The sequence below is a fragment of the Periophthalmus magnuspinnatus genome, chromosome 18, assembly GCF_009829125.3.
Source record: "Periophthalmus magnuspinnatus isolate fPerMag1 chromosome 18, fPerMag1.2.pri, whole genome shotgun sequence".
Classification (NCBI taxonomy): domain Eukaryota; kingdom Metazoa; phylum Chordata; class Actinopteri; order Gobiiformes; family Gobiidae; genus Periophthalmus; species Periophthalmus magnuspinnatus.
Genome location: NC_047143.1, coordinates 21,249,290 through 21,276,126, shown reverse-complemented (window position 1 = coordinate 21,276,126; position 26,837 = coordinate 21,249,290). Strand labels below are relative to the sequence as shown.

General features: G+C 39.2%; 1 protein-coding gene across 1 annotated transcript in view; it reads left to right on the top strand.

Moving 5' to 3' along the window:
* Positions 1 to 26,837, top strand: part of LOC117385948 (phospholipid-transporting ATPase ABCA1-like) — a 260,381-nt gene that overhangs the window by 227,669 nt on the left and 5,875 nt on the right. Inside the window, exons 44-48 of the mRNA XM_055229034.1 lie at positions 2,141 to 2,247; positions 3,745 to 3,886; positions 6,075 to 6,209; positions 9,370 to 9,473; positions 11,224 to 11,316. Of these exons, the coding sequence (XP_055085009.1) occupies positions 2,141 to 2,247; positions 3,745 to 3,886; positions 6,075 to 6,209; positions 9,370 to 9,473; positions 11,224 to 11,316 (581 nt within the window). The remainder of the gene's footprint in view (positions 1 to 2,140; positions 2,248 to 3,744; positions 3,887 to 6,074; positions 6,210 to 9,369; positions 9,474 to 11,223; positions 11,317 to 26,837) is intronic.

Genomic DNA, 26,837 nt, shown 5'->3' with positions numbered 1-26,837 from the left:
AGTACAAGAAATTGTTGAGTTCTGTGGAAAAACAGCCTTGACCATTCAGAAGCATTAGTGTTGCATCGATCTCCTGTCAAGTTTAAGACATCCAAGGTGCACGTACCACAGAGCGCCGCCGCAAATTTGATTTCAGACATAATCTACCGCGATGACAGACGACTGCGCCCCGTCGGCTCGCTCTAGTATCCCCTCCCTGCCCGACGCTGTTTACCCAAAGCCCAGAGCAAATGCCACAGAATACACACATTGCATTTCCATTCATTTACATGGCACGCAGCTTCCCTCTGCATATCCCGGTCACAAGCAGGCAGGGATCAATGAATGACAGCAATCAAATATTTATTTCAGAGCCAGTGCACCTGAGCTGGGAGGTCACATGACTGTGAAGGGCTCAGAGCAGAGAAAGAGAGAGAGTGGAGAACACAATGTTGTTTGTTTGTTCGACTTTACACAAGAAATGCTGCAGGGAACAGTCAGGGCTGAGAAGTATTTGCAGCGCTGTGACTGCTGTGTTGGTTTAAAGCTGTTTTTTGTGTACAAGAACAATATCAGCAAGTTTATTCATCGATGTTTATGCATTGATGAAGAAAGGCCAGCTTATGTAAGTGATCGAATTACAAGCAGCCGTGATTGTAAACAGTTTGTTAATTGCTGTTTGGGAGTTTGTTACACAACTCAAAATGCCCTGGTTTAAGGCCTGGTTAGTTCTGATAAGGTTTAGGTCCAGGTTCAATCCCAGTTATGATGTGGTGTTCATGTAGTGCAGGGGTGTCACATTTTCAACGAGGGCCACATCAGCAAAATGGCTGCTCTCAAAGGGCCATATGTAAAATATGTGACTACTTTTTAAACTTGTGAATAAACTGTTTCTGTATTTATTTCTTATTCAAGTTACAAATATTGCATATGCATTTGCCTAGATGTAAAAATATGTCTGTGTAACTGTGTATCTCCTCATAAAATGACTTTTTAAGACCATCATACCTTTTAATTTACCCTGTCTAGGACCACATAAAATGATGCGGAGGGACACATTTGGCACACGGGCCTTGAGTTTGACACGTGTGATGTAGTGGATACTTTTTACTTTTCCTTCACTACATTTGAGGGAAGGTGTCTGTACTTTCCACTTCACTACATTTATGAACTGGACTGAAAAGCACAATTATTTTTATTTTTGTTTGAGACCTGCTGAAAAGTCTGAGGGGTTTATTTTTTAACATGTTCATAATTTGAGCAAACAAAAATACTAAAAAATAAAAACAGCTAGAAAAAATTATTGATTCAGTTATTTCTGTTGAACAAAATACAGGACAAATCTGTATCAAAATCACTACATTTGAAGCTTTATAAGACCACAAAATATGAGCAAAATGTTTTTAGTTTTTACTCTTTACGTATGTTTTTAAACAGGTACTTTAAAAATTGTACTTAAGTAGATTTTTCATGTAATACTTTTCCTTTTACCTGAGTATTTTTGTTTTGCTCCAGTATCTTATTTGTACCTTTACTTTAGTAACAAAATTGAGTACTTCTTCCACTACCGTGAAATGCAAAGGTGGGATGCAGGAAAATATTGAGGTACCACATTTTAAAAGTATTTGTTGGGCTGAAATTAACTCTAATAATAAACACAAATCCAGGACTCAAGGTGAAACTAAATCAAAACTGAACCAAAACTATGCCAGGACTATGTAAACCAGATCACAGGTCTAAAGAGGGTCCAAAACCGAAATGTGTTGTTTGAATGGTAACAATTAGCAAATCACATCTCCTGAATGTATTCAAAATGTGCTCTCTGAATACTAGTATAAAAAATGAATTGCTAGTCAAACCCCTGCCTGTCTCCAAAAACTCAATCAGATATTTTCCCCAGATCATTCAGCCTGAGTCTAAACTTGGACACAGATACACATAAAACAGATTTATGTTTTAATTGGAAGAGGAAGCCCGAATAACCACCAAAACTAACCGATACGCAGTTTGAGAATCAATGTGAAATTTCGAAATTTTCGTCAGTGAAGATTTTTTTCCACACAAATCAAAGGAACACAACTATTACTATCTATCACATCGTTTCTCTACAGTCTCCAGATACCCGTCTTGTATTAAAACGAATTCCTTTTGTGTGTGCCAGTGTTTCGGGTTGTTGGGAATCAATGGAGCCGGCAAAACCACCACATTCAAGATGCTGACAGGAGACATTCCGGTCTCCGCTGGGGAGGCTTTCCTAAACGGATACAGGTGAGCGGCTAACTCCCTAAAGAGCACCCGGTAACTCATCATAATTAGCCACCCAAGATGGCTGACCTGATGTGGTTGGAGCTGTTTTGTCCTAGCTACACTGCGTTCTCCATCTCTCCCTTACCCTCCTGTGTACGTTCAAGTATTTTCCATATTTTTTCTGTCTCTTGCTGTTTCAACTTCATTTCTGTGATGTCTCCTTACAAACTCAGAAAGGTAGTGTTTCTTGTAGCACATATCCCATTCCTTTTCACATCTTCGCCCTGTACCTTGCGTCGTTTTTTTTTTTTTTTTCTTTTTTTTCTCAGCCTTACAAAAATCAGTCAAAAGAAACCGTCGTACCTGCCAAAAAAAAAACAAAAAAAAACTTTGACACTAGCAATATAAGAACTTGTTGGAAAGCCAGGCATCCACATCCTTATTTTTAGGAACAAAATCTCTCTCTCCTTCTCTTTGCATCTTTGTGCGTCTGTGCGAGTTAGCGGTTGGGTGTTAGCGTAGTTGTTCTTTTCTATAAGCAGTAATTGACTTTATGTTAAGCAGCAGAACAGAACAAGGGCTCGCGCTGCAGTGGTAATGTTGATTAATGTGGCCAGGAGTGATCAAAGAAAACTTCCCAGAACCTTAAGGCGAATCGAAACGTAAAAAGAAATACTGTAAAGTAGATGTTAGAACACCCACTGTCCTTAGCCCTTTTCACTTTTTCTGCATAGTTTGTTTGAACTGCATCACATATTCCAAGTTATATGTGTGCAAGAGGTAACAATAAAGTGTGAATATGTTTTGGCGCTGCCTGTAAATGCCGAAAACTTAATGTCTCTGTATGTAACTTTTTGCCAAAATGTTGACTAATAATAATTTTTCATTATGGATATGTTTATTGCACTAAAAACATTTATTTATGCATTATTTTATTTATTTTAATGTATTTTATTTTATTATTTATTTATTTATTTAACATGCATTCTTACGATGAGCAGGCTTGCATCTCCACAAACCTAACTCTTACTTGACCTGAAAGAGCGCCTCCTCCTGTTTGTTTCCATGGCTATAATATTCCAGTATGGCATAAAACGCATCTATCTCCATGGAGAATGTTCCGAAGTATGGTTTTAACGTTCTGTTTCAATGGAAGCATGCAGTCGACTTTCCACCCCCAGAAAATTACATGCTATCACTTTAAAGGTGCAGTTTGTCGCCTGGAATGTTCCATAATATGGCATTAAACTTATCTATATTACATTTTGTAGTTACATGAGTTTGTTTTTTGGGGGTTTTTTTTGCTCTGAAATACCTTCAAAACCTGTATTTTTACTGTGAAGGGGCTTGTCTCCATAGAGCTGACCTGTAAACTGGACCTGGTGGTGTCAGCTCCTAAGATAGTTTGATGCTGAACTGTGGAACATTCCAAGTAAAGCATCTCCCTGGCGACAAGCAGTAGTCACTTTTCTATACAGGGTTTGTAGCCCATATAACTGTCTGTCCTTTGTTTTACAGCGTACGCACAGAGATGAGAGATGTCCACCAGAACTTGGGCTACTGTCCTCAGTTTGACGCTATTAACGACCTCCTCACCGGGCAGGAACATTTGGAGTTTTACGCACGCCTCCGAGGGGTACCTGAAAACGAAGTTGCCATGGTAACCAAACCCTGCACCGCTCTTCGTCGGCTTGTTATAGATTACTGCAAATCCTCTTTATTTATACAGCGCATTTTGCAAACACGCAGCAGTTTACCAAGTGATGCGCCGTGGTTGACATAAAGGATTCTCTTTTCTGCTCTAACAGTCTTTATTACGAGAATTTAAAACATAAACTCAAGTAAGAACCTCAATAAATAATAATTAAAACGCTCAAACGATATATAACAATAAAATAAAAGTTAAATAAAAGCATCAAGGAGAAAAATAAAAACTATAAGAATAATAACTAACACATTTCACACAGTGTTACAAGGGTCTTAAAGCAAAGGTTATATATTGTTGTAAATGAGTAAATTTTGTTTAAGTAGCACTTTTAGACATTATCATTGCTGCACATTGTCTGTTTGGCATTCTAAACTATTTCATCAGTTGTAAACCTGGAAGAAAGAGTCATAATTGTCACTAGGATTGACAAGACATTGGCAATGCTTTTTTTTCTCAGTGTGATGTGCCAAAGAGTTTGTGATAGGTAGGAAGTAGTTTGATAGACTTAAATACTACGATTTCTTCCTCCTTTAGCTGTTTTCAAATTGGGTAAGACAAGACTAGAAACCGTCCGCAGTTGGGGGGCCGATCGAACACGGTGAGCGTTTTATTTCACAAAACTTCATTGCTAGATTTTCCTCCCATCTCTGTCAAAATGCCTTTATAACCAGTTTGCGTAGAGGGCAAGTTGGAAGTATGTGCCAAAGTGATGCGTAACCTCAATGGAAGAAGCCATACATAATGAAAAATGGCCAGTGTTCGTGAAGGCAGCAGCTGTGAGTTGTGTCTCTGCATTATTCACCATCCTCATTGGTGTGGCCAGCCCTACTCTGTCTCTTGCTCCTGTTGTACCCATAGCAACATCAAACCAGGAAGTGCCTGCCGGGATACAAGGCCCTCAGACTAGACCAACGCCAAGGCTTTGATCTTCTCCCTACTGTGCAATGGGACCCACTCGCGCCGCTAGCATAATTCTCTGATTGACCGTGAATTCTATTGTGGCGATGTCCAAGTTTCAGCCCTGGTGATATTTGCATAATAAAACAAATGGAGAAATGTCTAATTTTGCTAAAGTCCAAGAAGACAGTGTCTGTGCAAAACCTGAACATGTTGAATCGATTCTTGGCTGTGTAGAGAATTGAATGGCTTTGTAGAGAACTTTGCATTCAAGGCTGTCTGCAACATTATTAAAGGCGCAGCACTTGATTTTTATAGTCTTAGAAATGTGAAAAACTGAACTATTTCATTTTAAATGGTTTGCAGTGGTTATTCCTCACTTTTCTAACACCCTCGTTGCATCATAATTATCCACCACAGTTTATAAAGCCTTTTAAGCAACTTTTAGAGGCCAGCACAGCGCTTTGTCTTGTGATGACTAACAATAACTAGCATGCTAATGGCGCACAGGCCTCACTGCTTGGTTGATGAACCATAAAAATGCTTTATAGATGCAGACAGTGCACAACAACCTAATTTTTAACCCTAAGAGCTGCTTTTACATAATATCTACTGGGGAAAACTAATTTTACTTCATTAGCCTTCATGAAAAAAAAGGGTACAGGGTAGAAAAAGTGCGTTTTCCTAACAATACATGGGACGAAATGTTCTCAGTAACATAAGAAGAATCATCTGTTAATTAGGTCTAATTTATTTGAATCTGAACAAATTTAATCATGGCCAATACACAAAAAACATTGCCCTATATAAAGAAAATATGTGGCAAGTTTTACCTAAAGTGTTTCCACCCACACATGAAGAAATGCAGACACTTGCGGTTAAAGTTAGAAGCGTCTCTTATCGTTTAAGTGGGATCCTTTTTAAATGACAATAATGTGGTGTGGTTTGGACTTCCATGTTCAAACAAATATACACAGTTGTCCAGTATCTCAGCACAGCACAATCAAATATGTGTCATCTTTGTCTGTCAGTCCTTCAGCAAGGTTGTGTGGTTTCTACTGTGAAAATAGTAGCAGTCAGTTGTTAAGAGCCTATAGTGACGGCAGCTGTCACGTAATGTCCTTGAATCAGGCACAACACAAATACACTGGAGATCAAAGCCAACCATCCATCATGCAAGCACTGTACCACAAAGTCTATTATTATGAATGCTATTTTTGTTCATTGTTTATTGTCTTCAAAGGTGGCCGAGTGGGGGATCCAAAAGCTGGGACTGGTCAAATATGCCAACAAGCCCGCAGGAACGTACAGCGGAGGGAACAAGCGCAAACTGTCCACCGCGATGGCTTTGATCGGATGCCCTCCCGTCGTCTTCCTGGTGAGACGCAGAGGGATGTGTTGATGTTGAGTAACAATGGTATAGTGTCAGAGGAGTTCAACTGTCAGGATTATTTGGTTAAACGACAATTATTCAGGTCACAAGAAGAATAAAAATAAAAGATAACAACTTAGAAATGTAGATGTATTTAGTTTCAGTCATAATATGTATAATTTTTTTTTTTTTTGAAATATGCATCCATTTACGTTACATATAAGATACCTTTTTATATATTTTAAAGAAGAAATATTACATCTCACAATAATTGTAACACTAAAATGGTCCTTGGTGAATTGGCCTAGATTACCAGAAGACTTTCCTTTCTCTACCATCATAATCTCACCACAAACATCTTAGGGCTCTCCATGTCTTTGTTTCAATATCCGGTCTTCATTGAAAAAGTTTTCTGAACAGCTTTTGAGTCTCATTTGGTGTAGTCAGTTGGTATTTATATCACACAGGGGTGATAAATATTACACAATCATTTCACAATCGAAGAAAGAAAGACTAGTTTGATGATTGCACAATAAAAAATCCTCTGCTCCTCGAGGGATTTCAAATGCATTAGCTGAAGATTAGAAGCGTGCCTATTTCAGGGTCACCCCCAGGTCATGGTTTAATTCTTTTTAGGAGGAACTAATTTCTTTAGAAAAATGTAAGGCACACAGACCTGTGTTTGCCCATATTAAAACCCTGTTCAGCAGGACTTAAAAGAGAATCCGACAGCCCAGTCTCACTGATGAGAGATTAATGCAGGCATGACTCAGAATTAACTACATCATATGCTTCAAGAAAACACCTCAGTTTGTAAGTCATATTTTGATTGGACCCAAACATCTGGTCAGTTGATGCATTCAGAAAAATGATTGTCAGCCTGCTATTTAACTTATATGAGTCAAGCTCCCATTTACACTATCAAAACTTCACTTACTTAAGTTGGATTTGTTTTTGATTGATGAAATTAACATGTCAGTGTGTCAAACTGATGTGGACTGCCATATTTTGGGTTAACTATTGTCCAGCATAATGTTAGAATAAAAAAAAACATTTATGCTAATTTTGGTACTAATCTCTATGTCAATAAACTATGCAAAACAGTGCTACATGTGACAATGCTTTCAAATGAGGCTCTGATGTTAGTCGCATGTGGTCAAGTGGTTATTAGTCGCTCAGAGTCCTGTTTTTTTATAGTTTGTGATGTTTGGTGGCTAACGGTACCTCCCCCGTTGAAAATGCACAGGAGCCAATGTATGAAGGTATCAGCTGGAAGAGTTTATTGTGAGCCATCTTCAGATATACTAAAACTTGCTTCAATGGATAAGTAATTGAAATATTTATAGAGTTTGGATTTTGACTGGAGCGTTCACCCCTGTACTGGAATAACACTTGATCCCATGTAGACAGTTTTCTTTTTATCAAATCATTCCATGGCCTTAGTACAAGTCTGTTCTGTTACAATACCAATGAGCCACTGAAAACTAAATTAGAAAATAAAAGTGAAAAGCGCTAAATAAATAGTACTATATCCATTTTTTTTTCCAAGTGGAGACCATCAAAATTCATTGTCACGCTCCCACTTTAGCGATATTGGGCCAATGCTCCACTGCGTCCTTTGTGCGGATGCTACAATAGCTCTGGGACTGCACTATTCTGGTCGGCTGTATTTACTGGAGTGTGCCTGGCCTGCTCTCACTCGGAGGCAGTGGGATAATGTGTTGTCACTTTGTGTGTCAGTTTCACTATTGTATGCTGGCCCGACTCTGGTTTGGGACACTTTGGTCTCCGTGGCGACAGTAGAAAAATACCTCGTGGGATTTGTAGGAGCCTGGAGGAGAGGGAGAGGAGACCGCCAATGGACTGAGTACTGTCATTCTGTAATCGGCCATGGACAGACAGGCCCTGAGGAGGCACAGAGAAAGCAAGTCACTGCCCCAAGAGTGTCTGGGCACTCTGTGGACAATGTGGCACTTTTTCAGGCGTATTTGGGTTTTCGCTGAAGGGCCCTTGTATTTTGAAGGAAATAAATAGTTCATTACAGGACAGGCAAAGTATTTCTGCACTATATTGTTAGTTTATTGTTTAATGTTGCACCATAACACCGAAGCACGTTTCTAGTTTTCTGATTTTGGAGTTGGCATTCAAATATGGCGAAACAATCTAATTCTTTTATTTAGTAACAAGGGCTGAACAAACCAGATTGCATGGCTTCATTTAATGCAAACCTATTACATAAAATGGACTTTTCAGAGCTTTGAACTATGTTATAGTTCTTTCCTTTTTGCATTTACCCTCCTGAAGTTGTATTTGGAGTAGTTTGTGCATGCTTGAGGAATTTTTAATCTCTTATTTTCAAGACACCATGTCGCCGACCCCCGTTTTCACCGCCACTGGCATTCGCCCACTGATACGTGAAGGATTCGTCAGCATTGCATAGTCATTTTGGTACTTTTTGGTTTGTTTTTTTTTAATGTGCAACATGCTAGCTTGATGTGCAGCTGTCTATCGGCGGTGTCAACAACTTCTCATCTTTAAAATTTCACTATGTAACTTTTCTAATAGAGTGTCTGCCACCTGCTTGCCTCCATAGAGAGTTCATTGCTTTGCCCAGAATGTTCCATAGCCATTAAACGTTATCTATATGGACGCATCTTATCACGCCTCCAGGGCAAGTTATAGGTCAAATAATTGTTTTTAGGTATTTTTGCACAATAAAAACACCCGTAACTGAATAACTGAATAACTTCAAGATAGATAGGTTGAATTCCATACTGTGAAACATTCCAGACAAAGCAATAACATCCCCATGAAATGAAGCAGATGGCAAATCCCCTACCAGAAATGCGCCTTTAAGTTTGATCTGAGACGCAGACGAGTAAGCGTGACATTAGTGCACTGCTGAGCTTATAATGGTATAGTTTAACTGCAAAATGTCAATGTTTTTTTTCTTCATAATTCATATACAGTATTGGCCCTATAATGATAAAGAACCTTGCAAAATCTAGTACTGACCTAAACTTTTTTCAATTTCCTACAAATACCACTACTTATCCAACTATTTTCCAACAGTCGAAATGAAATAAACAAACCAGTGACGCCAAAACTTTACATAGATGAAAGCAAATAAAAATTCCTCTTATCGCATATTATTTTTGTTTTCCAGGACGAGCCGACTACTGGAATGGACCCCAAAGCGCGTCGCTTCCTATGGGACTGCATCCTGAGTATTATTAAGGAGGGCCGCTCAGTTGTTCTCACTTCTCACAGGTATTTAATGTTTTTATCGTGCACCATCTTGTGTGCGTTAGACGATATTCAAAGAGTCTGAACAAAACAGTGCTGGTGTGAGGGGCACATTTAGTGATTATAATTGATTTGGTTTCCGCTTAAGCTTAGAGGTATTGTTTCCTCTGTGGCAGGTAATATCGGCAGCCACGAGCTCACTAGCTGCTGTAAAGATTTCATGAAGCGCAGGGCATATTGACTGATAGGAGCTTATTCTTTTCTAAAACAGAGCGTGTCGATATGTTTGCTGGAGCCTTTTCATTATCTAGACTTCCTGGAGCACACTGAAGTTGTCTTAAGTTGTGCAGTGGACTATTTCTGAGAGAAAATATATGCCCGTTTTACACAAAGCTCACCGCAAGTCGATAGGGAACGTTTAGCCATTTATTTTGGCCTGTTTTATAACCTTTTACAAAGAGGTTAGGTTGACAGTGGTTTATTAGTTATTTTCTGGTTTGTTTGGGATTTTTTTTTTCCAGAAATATGACTCAGTGTAAAAGTTAGATTTGAGTGGAATTTGGAGAAAAACTTTTGTTTGTAACAGGATCTAAAATATACTGGTTTTCACAACGACAGTAAATCCAGCTGCAACAAGTGAGAAGAAAAATGTATTAATCAAATAAAAGAAGCACTTAACTTCTCTAGTGTAGTGTCTGTCATTGCTGGTTACCATGGAGATCTTATTGCTTTGCTTTGAATCTTAACACTGTATAGCATTAAACATATCTGTCACCATGAAGACAAGCAGGTTGCTGATCAGATCTGTGGAGAGGTGACCTCACTCACTGTTAAGAGTGCATGTTTTTCAAGACATATTTTAGTTTCATGGTTCTTTTCCACCTTCAAGACACTCAAGGAGCTTTACATCAAGGACCCACTCACCCATTCACACACATTCATACGCAGTGTACGCAGACACTGGGAGCGATGTGGGTTAAGTGTCTTGCCCAAGGATACATGACAGGTTTCATCTGTGGGAGCTGGTATCACTCCGCCAACCTGTGGGTCAGTGGATCTGAACGCTCGACCGATGATGTTCATGTAGAGAGTGGGAATCGAACCACCAACCTTCTGATCAGTAGACAAACTCTACCAACCAAGCTCTACCTACTGTACCATACTGGTGCAATGACATCTCAATGAAGACTTGTAGGCCCCACATCAGAAAAGTTAAATAGGGCACCTTTATTTTTAGTCATACACAGATATTTACTCTCAGTCAATACGGGCAAAATAGTTTATCTAGTTTCAAATTGATCTTTTATTAGCACCCTTGGCAGGCAATGTGAATAATTTTATTTCTATTTGTGTTGTTCTGTATTACCCTTAATCCATGCCTTCAGCAGTAATAAAAGCTTTGTTGTTGTTGGCGCTGGCTCTGCAGTCCATGCTGTGTCCAGTCGTCCATGTCACGACCAGGTGGTAGGGGTTTGTTAAGCGGCACATTCTCCAGGTTTTACAAAGGCATAATCCTAATTGCAACATTCCTCAAAAAGGCATCACAGGTTTTCGGTCCGGATACAGACAGATTCCTGCTTTGGCCCAGGGAAAAAAATGAGATAATAAGAGCTACAGATGGTGCTTCCGTCTCTCTGTAATTACCAGATTAGTCGTCCATTTGCGGTGTCAAAGTAGACTCGTAAAAATAACACGGCTTTAATTGTGAGGGGATCTGTTTTGAGGTGCTTAAAATTTCAAACAATTCATAAGTCTCCTTATGTTTCTCTTACAGTATGGAGGAGTGTGAGGCGTTGTGCACCCGCTTGGCCATCATGGTAAATGGGCAATTCAAGTGCCTAGGAAGCATCCAGCATCTAAAGAACAGGTAAGAGCCCTTCTTCTGTAAGTGTATAATGTCAGATGACGCACATGGAAATGGATTTTGTAAAGATGAAAGAACCCAGTTACCCATTATGTTGAATTATGGGATGGATGCTTTATGTTCAAATATATACTAGAAACAGTGTAAGTTTTTGCCCCCTGCTTGCCTCTGCATGTTGTTGGTTTACCTGGAATATTTCACATCTGACACAATCAAGTTGCAGTTAAGATCTGTGTTGAGGCAAGAATGAACATTTGTAATTGAACAGAAGCATTTTTATGTCATGCTATAGAACATTTCAGACAAGGCAATAACATCTCCACAAACAGTTTTGCATTGCCTTTAATGTATATTACCTATATTGCTTGATTGCTAGAGGAAGTGTCTGATCTGAGGGAAGTCTGGGAGTCCCTGCTTAGACTCCACCCCAGCAACCAGGCCCCAGATAAACAGAAGAAAATGAATGATGTTTGATTGCTTTGTTTGTTCACCTTATGAAGCAAGTTGTGGTCAGGTTTCAGTCTTAAATCTCTGAAGAGCCATTGAATCCTGTATTTGTTTTGTTGTACATCCCTTGTGAAAAGGTACATTATTTTGATAGCAACACAAGGGTCTGTAGTAAACTAATTGATTAAGGTCTGGGCAATTGACTTTCCACTACACTCTCCTTCTACAGCAGACAGTTGGCTGGTGTGATAGACAACTTGCCTGTCTCTATTAGCTTCAAAGACGTCCTCTCTGCTAAAGCAATAGATTGATTCGAGTCTATTGATTGTGGTGTGTCTATCAAGTTCAATACCTTAAACTCAGTGTCAGTCTCGCTGCCATTTAGTAGGTCCTTCGCTGACTTCAGTTTAGGTAAGTGTACACGAATAGCAAGAACACTGGGCAAAGTAGTTCAGAATGAGGAGATATTTGGATTTTTGGTGGTAGTCAGTTCGAAATTATTACGCAATGTAGATTCCTAACTTTTGTAGATTCAGGCTTATTATGGTTTGAGCTCAGTTTGTCTTCATATAGACTTGGTTTGGTTCTGTTCTAGTCTTGGTTTAGCCCTGGTGTAGTCCTTCAGGTCTTCACGTTCTTTCAAAACCACCCAAACTATTTATTAGGGTTATCGATAAATCAATACTGACATAATAATCAATACCAAAGCTGTTAATGAAACTAGATTTGATTTGAACTGATATTGGTATTGAAAAAATTACATAAAATTGATCGAGTTGTCCTGAATAGTCTTGATCTATACCTTAACTATTGGAAGACCACATGGTTAATTTATAGAAACTGCAAATATTCGGTGTTGAAAAGATTATAGTTTACCAAAAGGAGTGCTATTCATTATTATTGCAGTATCGCATAGCATCATACTTGATTTACATAGTATCAAAGTCTGACATTTTTAATATTATCACACTATTCATACACGGCTGGCAACAAGGGAATTTTGGGTCTGGAATCTACTATTCCATGTTAATTTTGCTTACCCATTGGATTTCACTTAATGAACCCAGTTAAGGCTTATTTATTAGCTAAAGATTGTCCTGGGGTAATCTCATCAATACGACTCCATTGATCCTACGCCGACAGATCAATTTATAAGGCAAATGTGCTAGCGCAGGTCTACTGGGTCTTAGATTAGCGGCCCCAACGTATCGCCATTACCTCCATTTTCTTTGTGCTCCAATAAATTCTGCTTCATCCATCCACATCCTCCCACGTAGCATTAGCCGAACCCCCATGTGTCACCCCACCCCACCCTCTCCGCGCTCCTATTCTAATATTCATTGCGTTACATTGGGGGCGATCCATTACCTCAGGTTCTGTGCGCTGACAATATTACCACTCCATTGTGTGATCCACCGCGCACTTTTGCACACGAGCAGAAAAGACACACATTGACTTGAGTACGGTGGCGGACGGGGGGAGATCAATACGCCCGGGAAGGGTGGTGGGTCAGACCATTTTTCAAATGCAGCGGGGGGATTAGGGGAAAGGCCCGCGATGGCAAAGACAGGGTAGAGGTGTCAAGGGTATTTCCAATCAGGGGTGGTAATGTGCTATCATTGGAGGGCAGTGGGAGCGTGGGTTCTCAGGCTATGCTCATAAATATTGGGCCAGATAGGTACTCGGTAATGAGGTAAAATGTGATGTTGAGGAAAATGTCTTGGTGAAGTGACTATGGCTAAAGTTAAAATGAGGTCACTTCATCGTCAGAATAGCTTTACAAACTAGACAATAGGCAAAAGTAACGCTTAATTTAGAGCTGCGCAATCACAATCAAATCTAAATCTGTTCATTTTTAAATCTTCTTTTAACTATTTAAAGTGCAACTAAACACCTAAACTCTGTCCACAACCACATGTCAAATAGACCTGATAAACTGGACAGAGCGAGGGAGGAGGAGGGGTGTGGTCTGGAGGTATAAGGAGCAGTGTGATTGATCTAATCCAATCCAAAACGCCAGGTGTTTGTAATCTGAAACATCTGGCTGTAATCAGGGCAGTGCTGTGTGATGTCACCAAGCACTTACAACTGCAGTGAATAACAGGAATAACCACAGACCATGTATAACCATGTATAAAGAAGTGGTCTAGCGTTCGACCTTGGAGTAAGAAGGTGTCTAATTTGTCTGTTATTAATGTTCGCATGTTGATTTATGGACATAATAGTGAAATAAATAGTAGTAATATGTAGAGGAGGTTAATATGAACATTTTAAGACCAAAATGATGAGCCTGACAGCAGCAATTATGGAGAAAGGGGCAGCAGTTTTACAATAGAAAGTGAATTGGAGCCAGTGTTAATGGAGACGGAAGCACGCCCATGCTCACTTCTATTCGAGACGTGGCAGCTAGCTGGTTAGCTATGTCCATTTACTGTATATATACACTCTATGGGGAGTAACCTACAGGTAAATTCAATTCCTGAACCAGATCTAATGTAAGACTAAAACTGCAAGAGGTAAAACTAGGAAGACTAACCTTAAATTAAAAAAAGAAAATGGTAACCGCCCCAGTACTCATAGTTGCTTGATGCATTACAGCAGCTAGACATTTGTACTTAAAACTACGCCTATGTGTTAAGATGGGGCGGGGCTAGCATGGAAGAGCAGTGTAGCAATTTAGTCCCTCTCAGACGTTGGGTAATTGACAGATCCTGTGTGTCGATTATACTCTGTCTGCAGGAAGATAGAACCAGGGCTGTGTAAATAATTCATTAAACCATCAGGGGGTATGCAATAGGTGGGAGCATTGGGAGGAGGGGGTGGGGCACACAAAGGGTTAAAACGTGTCCTACTTGACTTAACATGCTATCAGGTGAATGGGAACTTCACAGGGCGGTAATGTGGAAGCCCGATAAGCTAGCATCAACAGATATTCCTCCCTAGCGCTTATTTTAGATCTCGATTTACACGCCGTCGAAATGCTATCTCTGAGTTCTCGCCACACACTGAATAATTTCTAATTAAGCATCCCTATCTCGGAAGCGCTCAGTGTAATTAAGGTTTCATGAGGTGGGGGACCCTGATAATGACTGAAAAGGCAATTAAGGACTGCCTTCTCTGTTTTCCTTTCTCGTCACTTTCCCTTGAGTGTTTGTGCGGCGACTGTGCCCTGTCAGAATGTCCAAAATACTGACGTGACCCTGTGTGTCACCCCTAGCTTTTAAAGGTCCCATATCATTTAAAACTGACTCTTGTGAGTTTTAAGCCATGTTAGAATGTTGTAACCTGCTTGAAAATGTACCTGGAGTTGTGTTTTGTTTCGTTCACACGTTTGAGTAATTCTTTATTACGAGGCTGTCTATATCTCCAAAGCGCAAAACGCTCTTTTCTACCATTTTGATGTTATGAAGTGGTAGTTTTCAAATTAACAACTACCTTTTACCTTTTGTTCAGTAGAAATAGGCAATTCCAGGCCTTTATGTATTGTCAAATGACATTACAAGGTGGAACAGAGTGTTTTCTGTTTAAGAGAAGAACTATAAATACGCAGGATTTCAAATTTTGCATTATGGCATTAAAGTTATCTCCATGTAGACAAGCAAGAGATGCCACCAGGCCAAGTTACAGGTCAGACTCTGCTCACAGTAAGAATGCCTTTCAAAGTATTTTAAGCTATAATAGATATGTTTAATGCCATACTGTGAGGCATACCAGGCAAAGCAATAACATGGCCATAGAGACAAGAAGGTTGTGGATCCTCAACCTGAAACCAGAAGATGCACAGTGCTTCTTTAAGTCATAGCAATATATTAAAAAAGGTTTGGTTTATATTTACATGATAATATTGTATTTAAAGTAATTATTACGTGTAGTTTTGTATGTATTATAACTTGTTTACCATAACCAATATAAAAACTTTGACTGTTTTGACTGTCCATTTTTTCCAGCATACTTTGTTTACAAATGCAAGATATTAATAATACAAGAAGCTAAATTTGTTATGCCAAGTTATTGTCCAGGTTCTTTTTAGACTATACCCAACTTTTTTGTTAACTTTATTATGCTATCTGACCATAGACTGTATATATAAATGGACATGGCTAACCTGCTAGCCACTGTGTTCCAAATAGGAAGTGATCATGGCTCATGATCATGTGCTTCTGGCTCCATCGGCTCCAGTTCACTTTACATTGAAAAATTGTCTCTTCTCTCTGTAATGGCTGCAGTAAGCCTTGTCATTTTGGTCTTAAATGCTTAACCACTCTACATGATCCTGGTATTTATTTCACTATTGTGCCTGTAAATTAAGATAAACATGAACATTAATAATAGACAAATCAGGCGACTATTTTTCCCAAGGTCACTCCCGCTAGCGTTAGCAACAGGTTTCATTGACAGCGCTGCTCAGTGCTCACTCTGTCCTGAACCAGTGGTGCAAGCGGAAAGGGATGTTACCTTCATCAGCCTTGCACTGGATTGCTCTTTGGTTGCTATGATACTCGCAGTCTCAATTCCAAATATGGAACCCTGCTCCAAATTCGCCCCAATTACCACACTTATTTATACAATCTATGTATGTAAAAACCTCGTATATACTGTACACCATTGGGAGTACTATCTTCAGATGTATGTTCTAATGTGATATCAAAAAGACCAACTTGAAACAGCATTACAAATAGTGGTAATTGAATCACACCACATCAGTACAGCCTTCTCTACATGTCATAGTATTCTTTTTATGTTTAATATTGCAGCCATACTCATGTATCTAAAGTATTTACATCATATTTACAGTAATAGCATGGATATGTCTTGCCTCATACTGCCCTAGCTTTACAGAATCCTATCAGTCTTTTGAAGGGGGATGGTACAATTGTCACTCCACATGTACATCTGACTCTTACGGCTCCTGCTGTGTGCGGCTAAAACGTGTCTCCATAGAGCTTGGAATGGAACATCAAAACCGACTGTTGCCACGGAAATCCATGTTTCTGTCAGTAGTGTGTAATGCTCATAGAGATGCATTAAGCTTACACTGTGCGACTGATTTATGGGCTGATTTTGACCAAAAATCTAGCCACTGTTCTGGGAGTGCATGTGTGAATGGGGGTCATTATAGAGTGTTCTGGCATTTTGTACTCGTCGACTTACTGAAAAGTATGTGTGAAGGGGGCTTTATTTATTCCTCCCTGTTGGCGCCGCATGTTATAAGCCTGTCCGTTCATGTGCTTGTTAGTTCACCCCCCCTTTAGTTCCGACACTGACCCAGTCTTTATCACCTCTGTGCCCTTCTGCCACTTTAACAAGCCCGCTTCTGTGTATCAATCACGCCCAAATGAGCCCAAATAGGCTGTTTAAACCACTGGAGGGGACGGTTTTATGTGCAATAAAGGCTGAGGATTTGGGATGAAAAGAGTGTCTTAAAGTGCCACTGCCAAATTTTATTGTATCAGTCAACACTTCCTCCTACAATAACTGCACAGCTTCATTTTTAATTAGAAATAAATAAAACCTGTCCTGCGCTATTGCCAAGGTGATGGGTCACAGGACAAATATAGATGGTAAACGATCATATTGAAACTTAACGATTAACCCCGAAAAAATAATTCGAAACATACAATATTGTCAGAACCCATTAGATGCAATAGATAAAGAGCAGAATGATACTTTAGTGTTAATTTGCATCATGAGTCATAGAAGAGTCTTACCGTATTTTCCGGACCATACGCCGCTCTGGAGTATAAGTCGCACCAGAGAAAAATGCATAATAATGAAGAAAAAAACATATATAGGTCGCACTGGACTATAAGTCGTATTTTTTGGCGAAATGTATTTTACAAAATCCAAGACCAAGAACAGACATCAAGTTATAATAATAACAATAAAATAGAGAACAACAGGCTGTATAGCAGTACAGCACGCTAACATAACACATTTATATGGATTCAGCTACATGAAGCATAGACAGAACTGAATAAGTGTCTGGTTTGTTAACGTAACGAAGATGTGAAATTGTATATTTTAATAATTTCACATATAATTCGCATGTGAGTATAAGTCCCACCACCAGCCGAAATATGAAAAAAGTGTGATTTATAGTCCGCAAAATATGGTACGTATTTATTCCTCAAATCTGATTGCAGTGATGGAAAAAATAACTGATTCCCCAATCCCAGCAAATGCATAAAAATTGTACACACGATAAATATTGAGCCCCCAACAAATATTATTTCAGCTTTAATATCATGACATTTTTTACTTTTATTACCACCGATACATTGACAATTCACATCAACAAAGTGTCCTGAGACCAGGCCATTTTTTTTTTTTTTTCCAAAATAAAATAAAACAAATGGTAGGGTATAAGTGTTCTATGTGAGAAAGTGAATAACTGGACAGAATCAGAATCAGAATTCTGATTCTGATTCCACGTCCTTTCAAAAATTGGTGACTTTAGCTGTAGTTGAGCTGTTAGTAGTTCCATCATATAAACATGTATATTTTTTATATCCACTTATCAGTGATTGTCACATTGATTGCCAGCTTTGAAAATACACTGAATGTCTCTCCCCACTCTTTGTTCCTATTTTATGCTACTCACTGTTTTGTGTAGTAATATAGAACATATTTTGTCTAATGAAATCGAACACCTCGTCATTGCAAATTTGCAGTTCTGAACTGACATATTAAAGCCTATGAGCCAAAAAAGAAACAAATAATGTACTACAATTGCTACTATTACAAATCAAACATTGCTTCTGGGAGGGCATCTGGTGTAAAGTATTTGCCATGTGATGTAGATGTATGTAGATGTAACCCTAACCAGTAACATCATTTAAAAAAAAAAAAAAAAAAAAGAAAATGTAAGTTTTCCTCATACATTTTAATTCATCGTTTTTGTTGCAATTTTTCTTTTTTTTTTTTTCCTAACAGTTGACTCAAACAGCTCATATTCTGCCTTTTTAATCAAATGAGAAAAAATATATATATAGCCGTTTTATGGAATTCTGGCTCCTCTACCTCTGATCATCCTTCCTTTCAGCTCATAACATCCTTCTCCTTACCTGTCTTGCTTCTGCCCAATTCAAATCAATCATGGATTTTGTGAATGGCTGACAAAAAATATTGCCGTAAAAAAGTGGAAGAGGTTGTAAATAGCACTTTAATACACCGGAGCGGCTATGTGCTAGCTCCCGGGTGCTAAGTAAACCCAAATGAAGTGCAAGAACCAATAAAAGCAGCTTCAAACCTCCCTATAATCTTGTCAGTTAGCAAGGACACCCACTAGCCTGTATTTTCAGATATCGTTCACGTCCCGGCAGCCCTGCTTCTTACTTATCCTTGCTTAAAGTGCACCATGATATAAAAGCGTGTGCTAAAGTGCCTTAAATGCATTAGGGTAATATGGTGTGAAAGCTAGAGGAGTTTTTTACAAGACTGTTGTCAAAAAGTTTGGATCAGTCCCTGAAGTTGACGTGGAGACTATAAACTGCATTTCAGCACTGCAGGTGGAGCATTACGAGAGTAGTTGTTTTACATGTGTCAGTGTTGAAGATGGATGGTGAAAAAATTTAATTAAAACAACAAAGGCAGATGCTGTGTGTTCACTATATCACTTAAAAATATATGTACAAAAATATCATTCAAATAAGAAAAGTACCACGTCGCTACTTGTTTGACTGCACTGTTACTTACATAAGCAAATCTTTTTATTGCATTTTAACAGCCCTAACGGATTTAATTTAGCGAGCGTCAAACTTATCATTCCTCATTACAAGCCAAGCAAATAGCACTTCCAAGGACTGCACCGATCACCCCACAACTGGAGTATTTTATAAGGTCAACGATGAACTATGCACGGCCAAGACTCTCCCTGTCATAACTTTTACAGGGCTGCTGATGGCCTTCGTGTTAGATTGCTTTTGGAACATATTATTGCATGCTAACGTCTTGTAAATATGAGGAGGCACTGCAGCAGAGAGACAGCGCTAATCACTCAAAAGCATAGTTACTGCAGCTTGATTTTTGCGACGTTAGCTCAAGGACGCTAAGTGGAGACTCAATGTTAGGTGCAGTTAAGTGAATGGGAACTTTTCAGAGAATATATTGCACCTTTTTGGGGTTGTCATTTTTTACACAATGTAACATGCAGTGGTGATTGTAATAATATTGTAATAATAGATGGTTTACGTTCTGTTGTCACCTGTCATGTTGCTATTGCTACCACACCCAGTACTTGCCTGTTGGTTCTTCTTAGTTTATCTGCTTATTTACACGTATTCATTTACTCCAGACGAACTTTGCAATTTGTGCTAAACATTTGTCAATATTTCTGCAGTAACGTAACACTACATATGAGATTAAGTCACTACAACCACGTTCTGTTTTCATGTTGGCACAGTAACTGCAAATCATTTAGTATTAACACTTGTATTAGCACAATGTTTTCGATTACTGGATGACTTGAGGACAATCCATTGATTGAAACTTTGCTTCTGTAGTACTTGGCAACGCGGTGGTAGTTAACACTCTCGCTTCAATTCTGTGACTGGGCCTTTTTGAGTAGAGTTTGGATGCCCTCTCTATATGAGCGTCACTTTCCTCTGAGTGATCCGGTCTCTCCTATCTCCAAAAAATTCTGTTCAGGTTGAACCACTGTGGCGATGTGCACAGTTCCAGTGGCTCAACCCCTCTATCTCACATGTGTAACGATTAAGATCTAACTTTACTATCTTGTCACAGCTGCACTAACGTACACAAAGTACCAGGGAGTAAATTTTCATCAGTTCGGGTTTTCCTATTTGGGTCATTATGACTTCTGTTTAAGTGAGATTCTTACCACGCTAAATAGCACCAGCATTTATTTATTTATTTATTTGATTGGGACAATGCATATTATTATGAACAGGCATGATTCAACATTAAAGTAAACACACTGGATTAAAGCCAAACGCTAATTTCCACCCGTTGTCCCAAGGGCTGGGGTCTTTTTTTTTTTTTTTTTACAAAAAACAAGTGCACTGGTGAACTACGCACATATTCAAATAATTCCATCCTCTGCTCACTGCTGCTGCTGCTTACTGGCTGAAGTCCAAGCACTCTGCTCTTGATCCCAACAGGCAAAATCCCACTTTTAAAGACCCCAGCCGTCTGCACCCCCCACCAGGCTCTCCACCAACTCAGTCATCTCTCATTCATAACCTGCTCAAGTTTTCTCAAAGACTTCCCGCCTGATCAAAGCCGTCGGACCACCGCGTGCACTCTGCCGCGACCTATTGGCCCCAGCTCTGCTCTCCCCCACCGACACAAATACAAGAGTTTGGGTGCGGCCGGGGTGACCTTTTAGTGCTCTCAGATGTTAGGAAGCTGGCCAAATTATTTTCTGGCTTCTTTCCTGCCATGGCCTTATCTGCGTCGAGCTCCTGTTTGTTTTAAATTACATGGCAGGACAGAACAAGGAGGGAGAGCCAGACAGAGAGAGAAAAATAAAAATAAATGAAAAGAAGAAACTTTACCATGCTGCACTGCGCCGCTATATCATATCTCTTTATGTAAAGTGTTATGAAAGGAGTAATGGGGACTTTGTGGTATTGGCATGGTCTCTAGCATAACACAGTTTTTTGTTTGTTCAAAGGGTGCATTAAAATATGTTTATACCAGTAAAAACTGTTTTAGTTTTAATAATAGAATAGAGTTTGCTGTTAAATAGAAAATATTTATTTCAGAGTCTGTGAACTTGTGGACATAATGTGTCAATAAAAGTGTGAAAAGTGAAATAACCTGACACTAGTAGTTGTATATACGGTAGTACTTTTTAGTACAACCCACATTTTGAAAGACTGGAACATACTAGGCGTACCCAGTATGCTAATAGGTGTGAGAGCACCCATTCAGGGCTTGAATGATTATGCTAAATAAATAGACTCAGGCACAGTTCACACTTAGTGCAACTCAATAGCCCGAGCTAACAAACAGAAACCGAAAACAATAAGTTTGTTAGTTTCAGTGTTAGAATTGAAAATTAGTTTGAAACATTTTTTAGAAACAGAAATACAAAGAAATTCTCTTTGTAGTCACTTATTCATTTCCATCCTGCTATACTTCATATTTATTCTTGTGCATTACCCCCACCCCCTTATTTAAAGTGTCACTCATACCTAGAGTTTATTTGAGGGGAGCAAGGACTGGAAGTAAATCAAAGATGAAAGAACGCTGGCGGTTGTAAATACAGAATAAAAATGATGAATTCGATGAATGCAATATTTCCCCCAAAGTGACGCCTGGAGTCTGCTAGAAATGCATGAAAATAGTCTATGACAAAGAATGAGTGTAGGTTCATTGATAAGTGCTTTATTTTTTATTAGTATTTTGCGTTTTGGTTCAGCCTGGCAGTCCTTAGGCGAGACATATTTCTTGTGCCGACAGCCATAATAAAACAGAGGGATTACAGTTATAGTCCTGATTGGATGATGAATTAAATGTGACGTGGTAGGCTACTGTGAGTTTGTGGTGTGTTTTGTTGGTAATGGACTCAGGGTTTGGAGAAAAAAAATGATAATAAAGTGCTTAACACAGTAGGGATGGTTTGCGGTCGCAGATGCTGTGTGTTATTTCAGGGAAGATTAGGATTTGGAAGAGAAGCCGGGCGAGATGCATGTGTCAAAATAAACAATGCATTTTGATAGAGTAAAGCTGAGGGACAAATGGCATTGTTAAAGCTCCTCCTGGTTTGGTCCTGGTTTTGTCCTGATGTAGACGTGGTTTGGTGCTGGTCTAGTCCTGGTTTAGTCCTGCTTAGTCCTGGCTGGATCCTCATTCTTATGCAGTGTGTGGAGGTGTGAATGTATCCTTATTTGCATTTAAAGGCACGCTATGTAACTTACTTTTCTCCATTAGGATGTTATTGCTTTGCTGGAAATTAAGCTTACCTACGTTGTATTTATTAAATTACAGTTACATTGCGTAGATATTTACTTTCAGCTCTCTCACCTTTCCACAGATCTGACCTGTGGCAAAGTTACCTCCCTGTTTCTATGGAAATGGATAGGTTTAATACAATTCTGTGGAAAATAGCAGTATATCTATGGTGATAAGCATAAATTTGAGCATCATTTTAGCACAGTTGCGTGGTTGTAATGTGTAAAAGGTGCACGTAGGTACAAATTATTGAGTATAAACTATTATAAACTCAAACAACAGACAGAAAAGTGAAAACTGGCAAACCAAACTTTATTTACTTTTCTTTTTAAAGGCAGTGGGTGGAGGAGTTCAGTTGTTCGTTGACGTGTGTCAGTACCACTTGTCAGAACTGTCAAACAGCATTGACAGAAGAAGAAATAATAAACATGATTAAACAAATTTGGCATATACATTTTTTCTATAGACACATTTAAGATAAGCTTTTTAATAGTAATACAAATAGCAAAGTACTAGTGATTCCAAACATGATATTTTTGTCTTTTGAATGGTCAAGTTCCCCAAAATGATGCCTATAAAAAAGAAACTTGAACCCATGAATACATAAGCTGTATATAGAGTTTTACTTTTTGGCCTCTGTCATTCACATGTCATTCAAGCGTTCAAAGACAAGTGGAGGTGAAGTGATGAATTTAAATAGCTTACAGTGGATTAATGTCTGTGTGAATGGTTGTCTCACTGTATTAGCATCCTAAGTGTTAACCCCCAGCAAAGTACAAGGTCTATACTGCTCACTTTAAGCATCTGGGATAGCTTACAGCCTTAGCCACCCATGGAAGCAAGCAGTACAAGTTATACAAATGACTCAATTACGGCCATTTTAAGTATTATAACTGTATACAATCTTTTAAGCCAGCACTAATGGCCAGTTTTAATGAAGCAGAACTCTTTAAAAGGGCAGTAGCACTTCTATACATTCTTGCTTTATACCACCCCATAGAACCAATGTATTTCATGGCTAATCAAGTTAAATGTGTGTCCACTTTTAGAAACCGCATTACACCTTATTTCTGGGATCCTGCGGTGTATCGTCCCGGACAATGCTGGGGGTTAAAGCTAGAGGGCGCTCGCCAAATGAAGCATCGTTAAGCTGGTTGTTGCAGGGCTCTTGCACAGTATCCAGCTACGGCTCAGTACAAATTGTGTTGTGCAGTTTCATGGGGATGGCTTTGATCGGACACACTGTGCAGCCCCTCAGGAGGTAACACTGAAGACCTGCTTTCAGATCCTCCATTTTGTGTGTAGCACCTGGAAATGTGCAAGAAGTGTACAGCGGGCAATTGCGTCATATCTTTCAAAATACAGTTGTCGGATTGGGGAAGAGTAAATATGGTTTATTTAAAGGTGAGCTCTTGGTTTTAGTCCAGTTTAAATGTAGACTTCTTCAAATCATGATTTAATCCAGGTCTAGTTCCAGGTTAATTTGAGTTTAGTCTCAATTTGGATGTGCGAGTGTGCTCTCATGTAAGAGTACTCAAAGATATACTAGAATTGATTCCCTGGGCAGCCAAGAATACATGAAAATATGAGTCTTGTTAACAGTTCATCTCCCCGAGTTCAGAGGGGCGTGGCAGGTGGATTAGCCAATCAGGGACACACATAGCTTGCCTGTATCAAAACAAATATGGCTGCTTATGAGGGAAAGAGGGGAAAAAATCTGACTGGACAGAAAAAAATGCAAATGCAAACAATGAAAAAAAAAAAGGAAATACTTTTGTTTTTGTTTTTCGTTTGCTGACCTCTACAGGCATCTTGTGGCAACTTCAGCCATAACACATGTTCTTTGCTAAAGTCCTAAGCCCCTTCATCTTACAATAACAGATCTAAACAATACCTTTAAACTATATATATTGTCTTATTGTACTTTCTGTAAAAAAAAAAATCTTTGGAATGGAACCTTTACTTTATATTGGTACCAATCCAACACACAACTGAAAATGAACTCTCTTGGCTGAGGTTATAAAAGAAAGTCTTGGAAAACAAGCTTCCACTTCATTATTGACACAAGCTAGGTGCCATTAGCATTGTACGCGATGCCAAATTTGAATAAGGTTCAGACCTCTTGCGGCTAATGAGCCTTAAAATGATGCTAGTCCCATAGTCACATCTGCGCAAGCTTAAAGGAGCCACCACTTATTATGCATCCCTCATATCGCATCTTCCCATATGCAAACTTAGACTATTTCTGCACAGCGACTATTCAACTTGAAGTGTTTTAACTAAAGGGGACTGCGCTACCCATGGGTCTATTCATTCTCTTCCACGGCACTGGTACGAAGCGGTGCTAGCTTCCCCCTCCTCCCACTGGGTTTGAGTGGGCCTGTAGCTTATTCACCATATCTCTAATTGCCACTAAGGGAGGCTGCGGCGCGCGTAGCATGTAGCAGCGCACCAGCCCACAATGGACATTTCAATGAGTAAATCCAACATTAGGGAATTAATTAGGCAGAAAACAATGGGTCATAAGAGTGCTAACGACAGAATAACAAGGCTCACGCGCTTATTTGGTGCTCAGCCCACATGCCGCGCAGCTGGGAGGATGCACAATGCTAATTAGCTGTACAGTTAAACTATGGCCTTGTTAAACTAAATATAAGGTACAAGAAATGGATTTACTATTAAAACATGTTGATATTACATGTGGGTAGACTGCAAGTCAATGCTAATAACTGTAATGCAAAATAATATAAGCTTTTTGGGGGGCTTTTGTGTGCATGTGTAAATGCTCCGTAAGGGGGAATAAACACCTAAACTCATCTCACAACCACATTTCAAATAAAGCTCCTAAACTGGGTTGTACCTGGAACAGGCGCCAGTTGAAAAGTTTGAACTTTCTGGGAAACTGGTCATGCCTCTACATGTTTGAAGCGCCTACACTCAAATGCAAACGCGTCCGACTAGAGCCATTTGGTGCAATTTTGATCGCATGGTGTGAAGTCAGCATAACTGATACCCACATTTCAGACTCCGCCCCTGTAGCCAGTTGTTTGTAATCAGAAACATCTGTCTTTAATCAGAGCAGTCCTGTGTGATGTCATGTAGTGCTGTAAATTGCAGTGGCCACTGAAGGCAGCACATACTCTAAATGTTTGGACTGTTTTTAACCAGGAAGCTGCAAATTTACCTAACTTAAAAATGACTAAGAATAGAAAACAATGCTAGTCTTTAGTTCCGCTTTAATAGTATTACACTGTATAATGTAATACTAGACATGCATTATTTATTCACCCCACACTTGGTACTATTGTAACCACAGCTGCTCCAGGGTAGACTTGGTGGAAGTGAAGCTAATTTGCATTCAACCTCCACCAATCACTCACACACATTAATAAGCAAGGTGGGCGAAGTGTCTTGCCCAAGGACAGCACAACAGTATTCACTAGACCAAAGCCTCTGGTCTTCCCCTCCCATTACCGGGCCAAAGCTTGATTAGTTTCCATGAAGTGTATAAAATGTGTTTGAATTGCTAATAATCTAATCTTAAAACGAGAAGTCAGTTGATTTAGTTTCTACACAAAACAGCAAAAGGTACATAACAAATCCTTTTACCTAATATGAAAATATAATTTGGCAAATTGTGAAGCTAATAATGCTTTAACATAGAATCATGCTCTAATTAAAACAGGCAGATTTCATTTCCCTGTCTAATAATAATATCTTTGTTAGTGCAACCTTATGAGATCCATTTATTTATGTTGTTGTGAGTTGGAGCACATATTTTATCAGTTTATCGGAGTTTTCGTTTTTCTTTCTGTTTAAAAAGCTGCCCGCTGCTTTTGGAAACGAGAGAGCACAGCCAGAGCAAACTAAACACAAATCAAAACAGAAGATTCGGAGCTGAAGGGGGTCCGAGATGGGCTGCTAACGTTCAACAGTCCATCCTACCAACATTTTTGAATTATAATCACAGTATGCAGTATAAATATGAGTGAAAACACGCTCAAATGTCAGCATATTAGAAACCCGACTGTTTATCAAACTAAAATGTGGCATATTGAGTTCTTAATGCAATCCTGCTGTACATTGCTTTCTTTGAATCTGCAGAAATAAACAGAATTGCTTTTTCATACCACTGAAATGGATTGAGACTGGAACATTGT